General features: G+C 53.9%; 2 protein-coding genes across 2 annotated transcripts; one reads left to right on the top strand and one right to left on the bottom strand.

Moving 5' to 3' along the window:
* Positions 1-468: 468 nt before the first annotated feature.
* BO79DRAFT_228826 (uncharacterized protein) lies at positions 469-7,094 on the bottom strand (the record flags this gene model as incomplete). Its single annotated transcript, XM_025683998.1, has 9 exons — positions 469-654; positions 763-1,353; positions 1,416-1,558; positions 1,614-2,322; positions 2,412-2,990; positions 3,041-3,057; positions 3,468-4,140; positions 4,197-6,932; positions 7,017-7,094. The coding sequence occupies 9 exons, from the start codon at positions 7,092-7,094 to the stop codon at positions 469-471; spliced, it is 5,712 nt and encodes a 1,903-aa protein (XP_025539104.1).
* Positions 7,095-7,510: 416 nt separating this feature from the next.
* BO79DRAFT_173731 (uncharacterized protein) lies at positions 7,511-10,415 on the top strand. The gene is made up of 2 exons (XM_025679697.1): positions 7,511-7,725; positions 7,792-10,415. Exons 1-2 carry the CDS (start codon positions 7,561-7,563, stop codon positions 10,339-10,341), a joined length of 2,715 nt encoding a protein of 904 aa, XP_025539103.1. The 5' UTR covers positions 7,511-7,560; the 3' UTR covers positions 10,342-10,415.
* The last annotated feature ends 167 nt before the right edge of the window (positions 10,416-10,582 follow it).

Genomic DNA, 10,582 nt, shown 5'->3' with positions numbered 1-10,582 from the left:
GAAAAAATTACCAGCACGAGGCAGACAGACAGATGGACCCACGATGAATGCCTGATTTGACTTGGTTCTGCATGCAAGTGTGTTCTCTCTCTCCTGCAGGTCAGTCCCAAAAAGCAACCCAACCATGTGTCAAAAGATCATCCCTGCAATCTGCAGCCGACCACGGAGAGAACAGGAGTCGCTTGGAAGCATGACAAACAAACACATCACGGGCCAAAGAAAATCAAGGAGAAGACAACAGATTTCAGGCTAAACAACACAGCAGCATAGATGGAACAGCGTCGTAGCAAACACAGCGGAACAGAAGGGGAAAATAAGCGAGACATTATGCGCGTGAGAAGCAAATAAACGTGACAAGATTCTGAGCAAAGACTACCGCCGGTAATTCCCACATTGACAAGTCACACACATTTATCGAGACATACGCGCTAACAGCGACACGGGGAACAGACTGGGCCCGGTCGAAGTCTAATCACCCAGTGGCATGCCCTCCACTTGATCGCTCAGTGACCGCCAATTGTCAGCCTGCAGCTCCGAATATTTCACTCGCTCCTGGCTCCAGTCCTGATGAAGCCGGCTGATGTGATACTGGCTCTGTTGGAAATACATAAGTTCGTTGCGGATGCATTCCTTGATGAACACCCCACGTGCGTGCTGATGCACAATTGATTCCTTGTCCTACAGCAGTAACATGCAAGGTCAGCCTCTCCATTCCTCGTATCCCCCACTATATCCTCTCCAAAAATGGTAAAAAGTCCATACCTTGACAATTGATTCCTCTACTTTCTCAATCTCCCCTGGCTTAACCGGCTGGGTCCGCGCCCGTAATTCTTGCAGTTTTCTCTCGCTGTTCTCAATCCGCTTTTCTAACTGAGGGATGTTGTTGCGCGCATAACGGTCCCGCCGGTCAAACATCTCGCGAACGCTGACCAGGCAGTCCCGTTGGCGCTTAAGGTCTTCCAGCATCCCTTCCTCCCAGGCTCGTGCTTCATCTTCCAGCAAGCTTTGACTGGCCGAGAGATGCCTCGCGGTGGCCTTAATGCCTTCATTGAGCAACGGCACGTCATTGGTGTCAAAGGCATACGTGTCACGCGTCATCTCAGTAAGCGACTGAAGGGCAAGAGAAAACCGCAGATGATCCGCGGCAAGCCCCTCATTGCGCTTGGCTAGACGCTCGAGTAAAGTGCATAGGTTGATGTATACCTCCGCAGACCTCTTGACCCCACTGCGAACCGTATCGAACATGTCCGTGAGGTCCGATGGCAATGAGTCCTCTAGATCGGGAGGCAAGGCTCGGCCGGTGAACTCATCCTGTACTGATATTGTGGCTTGCTTACGCCACACCGAAAGTTCCTACCCAGCATTAGCTTCCCCAGCTAGAAGTACCCAGATCGAGACACCAAAATCAGACATACCGTAGGGACGGTTAGAAACATAATGACCAGCTGTTCCTGGCTGAGAACCGGGTGACGAACGAGGGCATTGGTGAATCTGACGAGTCCCCTGCGACGCTTCTCAAGGAAGGAATTGGAATCCGCTGCAAGGTGAGTGCCATTGACTTTTACCAGGTAAGTAATCTTGGAGAGCTTTTAACAAGCTTTGTTCAAACGTACCTGAAAGTCTCTTGGGTGGAAGCAAAGGCAACTGCCGGAATGGGTACCGTTTGTGAAGGCAGTCCAGGAGCCAGACAAAATCGCTATACCGTCGCACGACCGTGCTCTGCCTACGCGCCGACTTTACCTCGTAATTGCGATGTTGGAACATGAACATACCCTCCTTCTCCGGGAGCAGCGTTATCGTTATGACTTCTTCTAGACGGGGGCTGCTGACCCGGCCTATCCCCAACGACCGTCGACGGGGATTAGGCTCGCCCTGATCACTTCCAGAGGAGCCAAAGCCTCCAAGTCCTGCTCGGACAGGCCCTCCTAGTCCACCACCACTGCCCTCAGATGTATTCCCCGCGCTCTCGCCCCATCCAAATCCAGTATTGCTAGGTGGAGCATCGGCATGGCCATTGGCACGGCCGTTATCAGACGCTCCGTGTGTATGATCCCCCTCACTGGCCCTACTCGACCAGGCATTGAATCCCGATCGCACGCTCCCAAACCCATTCAAGACGGCGTGCTCAGATTCGGTCTGGGTGTGATTGTGACCACGGTGCAGCTGGGGACTACCCCACGGATCCGCCTCTAAGCTACCCATCGATCCTCGGGCAGATCGTCGCGACTGAGTCGAGCTCGGTTCTCGTAAGGGGGCAGAGGAAGGAGGAGGAGGAGGCGTAGCGGGTCGGTCTTGTGACTGGACAGGTGTAGCCGATGATTCCTGTTTGGCGCGCAATGCGTCGAGGTAAGAGCTTTTCGGCACTGGGAGCTCTGCACGCCGCGCCCGTTAGTGGCTTAATTAAAGTAGACAAGTTTCAGCGCCAACTCACTCTTGCGTCGATCGTCCACTGCATCAAACGTAAGGTCCTCGCCTTCCTGCGCAAGACCCACGAGCGCTAGTAGGACACTGAACTCTCCCCGGCCAAGACCATTGGAGCTGTCACTATCGCCCGAGATAACAAGGTTGAGTATCTTCGCTTGATCGGTGGCGCTCAGGCCACTGCCCGACAGTATTTCCCGAACGGACGTCAACCCGACACCGGTTCCAACGCGGTCCCCCGCACTAAGGACTAGATCATACGCATCGATATAGCTCTCAGGGACATCGGAATCTGGCAGCAGGGTCTTCACGATCTCTTCCTTGGAGGTTCTCTTATTGGTGTTACTCATCCAGGGTGAGCCGGAGCTGTCGTCATCGGCGAACAGGGAGGAGCTCGCATTGCCCGTATTGCTGCCATACGGCGGCTCGTCTGCGAAAAGGGAGGCCTTGGACCTCTGGGCTGAATTAGCCAGTGGAGAGTCCTCCGGCGAAGTGCCGAACAGAGACATGGAGACGGTGGTGGCTGGGGACGATGGATGCGACTGTTGATAGGCAGTGACGAAGCGGAGCTCGGTCGGAGAGGAGCAATGAGGTGATAAGTGTTGCGCGAAAAGGGCACCACCACGACAGACACCTCTACGGCCACGGAGGGTTGGAGAGCAACAGATCAAGCAGATGTAGACAATAGTAGGCAGCCGATTGAAATGATAGCGATGAACAATCGGGTACCAGCGAGGGAAAAGGGCCTGCTCTTCCTCGGGGGGTTGGATGATAAGACAGCAGCAACGCGTGCAAGTGAGTGAGTGTCTGTCTCTTTGGGGGAAAGTCGGCGCTCCACCGGCGGGAGGCGCTAGTGCGGCTGGCAAGTCAAGGAACCCCCTCGACAACCATGGTTCAACTGCACTTTACTCTGTCATCAACAACACATCTTGCGCATAATATTCTAATTAATCTGGTATCTAAGTATCTATATACGTTCGCTTAGAGAATGCAGTCGTGTCCACCTCGTGTATCTATCCGCCACTAGATGCCCCCTTCACTTGAACTCTCCGATGTTTGCTCATGGCATTCCGGCATGCTTTCCCCACTGGATGGGACCGTAAAATATCCCTTCTGCACCAAGACATCTTGCCATTCTGGCTTGCCAGTGGCTAGGATCAATGATGGATTCGCATCGGATGCGAACCATCTTTCTTTCCGCGTGTGAGCTTTGCTCCCTCCTTCTAGCGCCGCTCGGCTAGCCCTGGTCTGTCGCCCGCGTTTTGTACCGCTCTGGTCCTCGGAGAGCGCGCCCGTTAGCAGATGGCGATATCGTGCGAGACGCATGTCATAGGACATGATCCCCCGAATGTAAGGGCCTAGATCTTCGGCGATAGGCGCTAGTCCATTCTCAAATGAGGGGGCCAGGCGTCCCGTAGGTGCAGGAAACACATGGTCAGCCCGCATAATGGGCGCGAATGCGGAGAGAAGACCTGCTTCGGACGTATTCGCAGACTCGGGCCTAGCGACGTTCTCTAGCACCTGGGCGGCTCGAGCGGCCTCGTCCTGTCCATCTTCATGCCGAAAGGCTCTCCCAAGTAGGACCTCAAATGTACAAGCAATGGCAGTCTGCGTCTGCGAATAGTCAGGTACGAGAGAGGTGTCGAGTAAGGTGTAGCCTTCAGCGTAGTTCGATCGCTGCTTCTCGGGCATGAAAGGAGCCGAAGTATCCACGATATCCTAAAGAAAAAGTCAATGTCTGGTATCAAGATAGTATGACAGACGTCATGGCTTACCAGTTTGGCTTCGATCGAGCAAGAGGAGCCAAGAATATCCAGGTCGCTCTTCATGTCCATGAACTCGGACGCCTGCCGTAACTGATCAAGCCGCTCGGCGTTCGTTGTGGCCGAATCTGGGTTCAATGGCGATTTGGAAAGGTTAGACTTGGCATCAGCTTTACTCTCCGACTCTTGGGTGCTGAGCTGCCACCAATTGAAGGCCTCGCGCTGGGTCTCTATATCAGCGTCTATGCCGTCGCACATCAACATATCGCGACTAAACCAGCCCATGTGTGGCTCGTAAGTGTTCAAACTCAGCACTCGGAGCGGATCGCCATTCTGGTCGAGATCTGAGCCCCGCGGCCACCGGTCGATGATCCAATCGAGACCAGACTTTTCGCTCCCGACTGCGATTTGGCACCAGAATCCGAGTTCCGTGACGGTCCGTCGAAGGTCTCTGCCGTTGCTCGCATACAGGTCCTCAACAGCGTTGCGCTTGAGCATGTGGCCCTCATTTGCAGCCAGGAGGAGGGTATAGTCGACAGCAAGGTCTAGTGGAGGAGGTCGATAGCGAAGGATGGCATGAAATCCTATGTCTTGAAGAGGGATAAGTTTCTCGTCGTTACATGTTATGATAATAGGACGTTTCGACTGGTTGATTAGTGTCATGACTCCGGACCAGAATTGCTTATCTTCTTCGAAAAGAATGTCAGCTTCCTCCAACAAAATAAGTGATTGCTTCTGGTTCCGAGAGCGCTTGATGTTGGCCACTTGAGTGGCGCTGTTTGCGTCAACTTTGGGAGCCCCGTTGGAGTCTTTAGCGACTCCAGATTTGAAAAAGCCCATCAGTTTGTTTTGCTTGTGATCGGGTGGCGCTTCATCCGGCCCATCTACGACGGAAACTTCGCCAGTCTTCGCGTTATGGACCAAATGATTTCGTGTCATGTCACCCACACGCTCCACGATATCTCTGGCACTACGGCGGTTACCCGGGTTGATTTCGAAAACCTCAAAATCAAGTTCTCTTGCCACCGCGTACACTGACGCCGTTTTACCACACCCCGGAGGACCACTGAGGAGAATTGCGTTGGATACGCGAGCTCTATCAGCGCCTGACTTCGAACTCAGAGCCAAGTCATTGGACCGGACCAGCGTTCTCTTAGTGGTGACATCTCCTGCTAGTTCATCATCTGATTCATTGATCGGGTCCAATTCGTATGCCTCGTCTTCGCTAGAGACAATAAAGCCGTCCAGGTTCTCTTTCTTGCGTTTCTTTCGTTTCTTCTCCTCGGCACTTTTCCTTATCTTTTCATCACCCTTGGAGGATTTGCCGGTGTCGACTGTTGTAACCATAAGAAATTTCAGCCAGTCCCGGAGCATGTATGCTTCCTTGCTGGTTTGGAGAACTTGGTCAGCCGATTGAGGAGCATACTTCTGAGCCCAATTCAACGTTTCGAATGCCCCTTGATCGAACGGAGTCATGTAGCTGGGAAGCGAGGAATGGAGCTTTCTAAGGGCTGGGTGACAGGCTCCCACGAGCGTCTTCTTGTCGTGAGAAGATGCCGATAGTTGTCTGGTCACGGCTGTTTGTATAACCTTGCCGCTAGCGACGTGTCTAGAGGGAATCCTCAGACTTTGCGGAGGAACTGACAAGTATTGCCGAATTTGGTGTACAAGTACGCTTTCGTTGTCATGAATGCTAATAGCAGCCATCTTTGCCTTCTTCAAATCCCGCATCACGGGGTCGGAAGTGGCTGTATTTTGGGTGTTGTGTTCGATGCCTCGGACATGGACTAGGTCGCGCGGAGGCCAAATTGGCTGTATAGGTTCTGGAAACTTGGAGCGACGATGCTTAAACGATGTGAAAGTGGTGGAAGGAACGGCTGTTGATGCTGTATCCTGGCCAGGAAATGGGCGCGCTGTAAGTCCTGTTCCCATGGAGGGCTGTGTATTGGTAGAATTAGGTTCTCGGGACTGCGAGTCTGTGGTGTCTTGCTTGCGCGTGGACTTCTTCAGGAAGAATGGATGAGTTGGTCTCTGTGGCTGTTGTGCGACTGTAGAAGAGGCGGGGGCCACAGGCTGGGAGGCCTGTTTGACGCCATGCTTCTTGTGACCAGCAAGTATGTCGTCAATCAGCTTTCCCACCCGTTCCCTCGCACTATTTTCCATGCCGTATCGGATGATCACCATCCTGCTTTCGGAACCGGTAAGTTTCTGGGAGTCCACCTTGCTACGCTTGCTGGTCCTCGTCTTCTTCGGCTTATCCTCGAACTTAACTGCCACAGGAGAAGGTAACAACTTTCCGTTAGGGTTCAATTTGATCGTTTTTTGCCGAGGTGACCTTCTTTCTGTCACCGGTTCATGCGTAGTGCCGGCTGCAAGCTCGTGATTGGGCCCTTGTTTAGTCGTGTCCACCCCCTCTGAAGCAGGGGTAGCGGGCTCAGTGCCAGTCTTGGACTCTGGCTTGGACTCCGGAGACACCAGGCCATCATCGGCCGTATCTGCATTCTCGCTTGCAACTGAGGTGGTATCTTTATCCTGAGATCGCGCATCTTTGGATATGACATAATTCATCACAGATCCCTGACCCGACGTTGTTGGGTTCGACTTCTCCTTGTCTGTTTTCCGTCTCTTCCTCCGGTCGGCGTTAGGGTCATGATCTAGTGTTGCAACAGGCGTAGGGGACGGTTCGGGGCAAGAGGACAGGGCAGGGACATGGTTGCTGGGCGGTTGTTTGTGCAGAAGCTCCGGGCCCTCGTAGGAGTGATTGCCGACGGGTGTTTGACTAATTGGGCTCGTGGATATCCCAAGTTCTGTAGAATATAAGCATCAATGGACATGGAAAAGCCAAAGGGAACAAAAACCTCTTCGAAAGAACGGATGGATTGCACGTTGCTCTCCCTGTCCCATAGCCATACTAAATCTGGCTCACCACGATGCGTCCATGAGATGAGCCAGTGCTCATCATCTGAAGGAATTATAATTAGGTAAAAGGAGTAATCAAGACATGAACGGGGGTAAGAATGGCAAGGAGCGGATAGTTAGGATATTGTTTAGAGTCAGCTTCTCAGCTGCAGCAACGATAAGCAATTAAGGAACGAAATCGACGCGAAGCAGCGCGTGTTTCCGCGCGGCCACCGAGAGAGCCAATAATGCCCGCCTTGGACGTCATTTCATACCATACCCAATCCATACATGACCCGCAGTCATGTGGCCCCTAACCCCATTGGGAGACACCGCCCGGAGATCGGCGCAACGTAAGCCCGGAAATTTTTCGGGAAGCCATACAGAATGGATTTCTGCAAGAAGTTCAAGGTGCCTCAGCTCTTCGGCGAGAACGGTCGCGCTTTGATCGCATTTCTTTGGACCGGCTCTTACAATCATGGATCTGCAGCCCCCGTCGGTGCTGGCTCACTTGCCGCGCCCGTTGCATGCCTCTACCGGTAAAACCCACCTGGGCGAGGTGCATAGCTTGGCCGACTCGAAAAAGCGCAAGAGACATGAAGTGGTCGTTGCGGTCGATGGAGAGGCCGTGAATATCTACAACGTATGCATGAACTTCAAAACTCAGCATTGGCAGGATAATAGAGACTGACTCGCCGACTCTCTCTAGATCCAAACACCCAAATTGGTGACCTCCTACGCCGTCCCACCCCAGTCCGCGTTCTCCTGCCAGCCCTGCTCGGTGCGCAGAAAGATCAATAAGTCTCTTGTCAGGAGGCAGACCTACGTCGCCGTGAAACAGCAGATTAAGTCTTTCGTGGAGGAAAATGGCGGGAACGGATCTAGTGCGCCTTCCATCGGCTCCTCGTCGTATTCAGTGACCGATTCGGAAAGTCCTGCGGTTTTTGTTGGCATTGTTCCAACCGAGTCTAAAGAGGAGGAAGAGGAAGGATCGTTCGATGTTCTGGCTGTTCATCAAGACGGTCGCGTCCGGCGCCTGTCTTCGGACCTGAAGACCCAGCATTGGAGCTTACGGCACAGCGAGGTCGCTAAAACCACCACAACTCATGAGATCCGCTCATGTTTCCTCGTCGAATTCGAAGATGCGAAGAAGTCCTTGTTCAAGCGCAGACAAGATCTGGCCGCCCTAGCCTTCGGAAACCTTACAGAGACCGGTGTCGACGAACCCTCGGTGCTGTTGCTTGTTTCGCAACCCATTGGCTCTCAGCACACGAAACTGAGCGACGTGAAGGTCCAGATGTTCTCCGTTCCGGCCAATGCCTCCTCTTCGGGCCACGACGAAAGCCAGAAGATGCGCCACTTGATCACATTCAACCTCCCTGACATTGATGGGCCTGAGACGATCGAGACCCGTGGCTCGCAGTGGTACTTCCATGCTGGATCAGCTGGGCTGAACGTTTCCTTCGGACAGGGATACATCAACTTCGATCTCTCCCAGTACACTCCCACCATGACCTCCAAGTTCATTCTTGAGAACGAGGAATTTTCTTCCCTTATGCGCATCTCCCCTCAGTCCGTGATCGGTGCCGGCAAGTCCATGATCGCCGTCTACGACACGCAATACAAATCCGTGCAGCGCAGCATCGCTGTCGGCGACATTCCAGCTAGTGCCTCCGGCATCAAGGCGCGCACAACGTTTGTTAGCTACTACGCCAAGTTGGGAGTTGCCATTGCTACCAAGGACAATACTCTGCTCGCTTTCGACTTGAGCCCGTCGCACAACACCGCCAACCCCTCCCTCAAACGGTCCAGGGATGGCTTGCTAATCGACGCTATCGGCCGGGGTATCGGATCCGCCAAGAAGCATCGCACCGAGGATACAGCAGTTCTGGGTCTCTCATCGCCCGAAGAAGTCGAGCGCTGGAACAAGCTGACTGCTGACCTCCACCAGTGCTCCGAGGCCCAGGACGCCGATGCTTTCGACCGTGCAGTACTGGCCTACTTCGGTGCCAACGGCTTCCCTTCACCAGAGGACTACGTCAACCCGGAGACAACAGTCCATCTTCTGTCCCTGATATTCAAGCTGAAAGATGATGCCTCGAGCCAGGACCAACTGTCAGCCTCGTCTTCCTTCCGCTTGTCCATCAACCTGTGGCCCCAGCAAACCTGCCAATGGCTCATCCAGATCGGCCACCTGTCCCCGAACAACGTCGAGATCGCTCTCCGTCGATCCTTCAAGCCCCGTATCCTCCCCTCCCTCCCCACCGGATCTTTCATCCAAGCCCTGACCGAATCGGACCCATCCCTCCAACGCCTCATCGACGTCCTCCAAGGCCGCGTCCTCTTCTCCACCGACGAGCTCGCTTACATCCTCAAGCTCCTCATCAACACCGCTCGTTCCCGCTCCGTCACCCTCGACGAGGAAGCCCCCAAGGCGCTCACCAACGGGGAAGACCAAGACCAAGAAGTCACCACCCAGTCCCTGGCCCTCTCCCACGCCGAACCCAGCCTCGGAAACATCTTCCTTGCCCTCAACACCACCCTCGAAAAGATCCACCGCCACCCCCTCCCCGCCATCACCACCTCCATCCGCTCCGCCCTCTCCCGCACCGAGATCATCTCCATGGTGCACCACCTCCGCCTCTCCCTCGCAACAGGAGGCTACACCTCCCGCTTCACCGAATCCCCTCCCATCCCCGTCCCCGCCGAGCAAACCAACCCCCCGATCTCCCTCTCCACCATCGTCGACCTCCTCAACGCCTCCGTCGACGCCATCGGCCCCTCCGGCTGGATCTCCGCCGCCTCGGGAGTCGACGACTCCATCACAGCCCGCGACCAGGAACTCATCGCCGATCTGAAGTCCGAAATCTCCGCTGCCCTCGCCGGCATCGAAGAGGCCACTTACCTCAAGGGCATTCTCCACGAGTACCTCCGCTACGCTAACAGCGCTATCCGCTCCGCCACCACCACCGTCGCCGTCGACTCCGGTAGCGATACCCCTGCCTCTGCGATGGTGCGGCTCGAGAAGCTCAACGGCGCAGACCTGATGGTCTTCGGCGCTACGGAGGACGATGATGGACTTGAGGGTGACGCCAGCGGCAAGCTGTTGCCGTTGTCGCTCAAGGCCGGATCGAACGATGTCAGCAAGACTAAGGTCAAGCTGTCCACTGGTGAGGTCAAGACGAGAAGTAGCAGAGAGATTGGTTATTTGCGGCGGAAAGCGGCGGGCAAGTACTCTTTCGAGAGACTTATTGTATAGATTCGGTAGTAGTTATTTTTATTACGGTATATGGTGTATTATGGTATAAAAGTAGAACGGATGATCAATTCGAGCTTTATATATATTTTATTGGTGTTCATGTTTCTCATTCGTTTGATTTCTTACAGGAGATGATTGGTGGGTTGGTAGTCATTGTATTGTGTTCATGATGATGTCCATTCAGATGATATGAGGTTTTGGATTGATCATGGTAAATATACAATGGATTGGTTCAGCTGTA

Source organism: Aspergillus costaricaensis (assembly GCF_003184835.1).
Source record: "Aspergillus costaricaensis CBS 115574 unplaced genomic scaffold BO79scaffold_17, whole genome shotgun sequence".
Lineage (NCBI taxonomy): Eukaryota > Fungi > Ascomycota > Eurotiomycetes > Eurotiales > Aspergillaceae > Aspergillus > Aspergillus costaricensis.
This window is presented reverse-complemented; position numbering and strand designations above follow the sequence as displayed.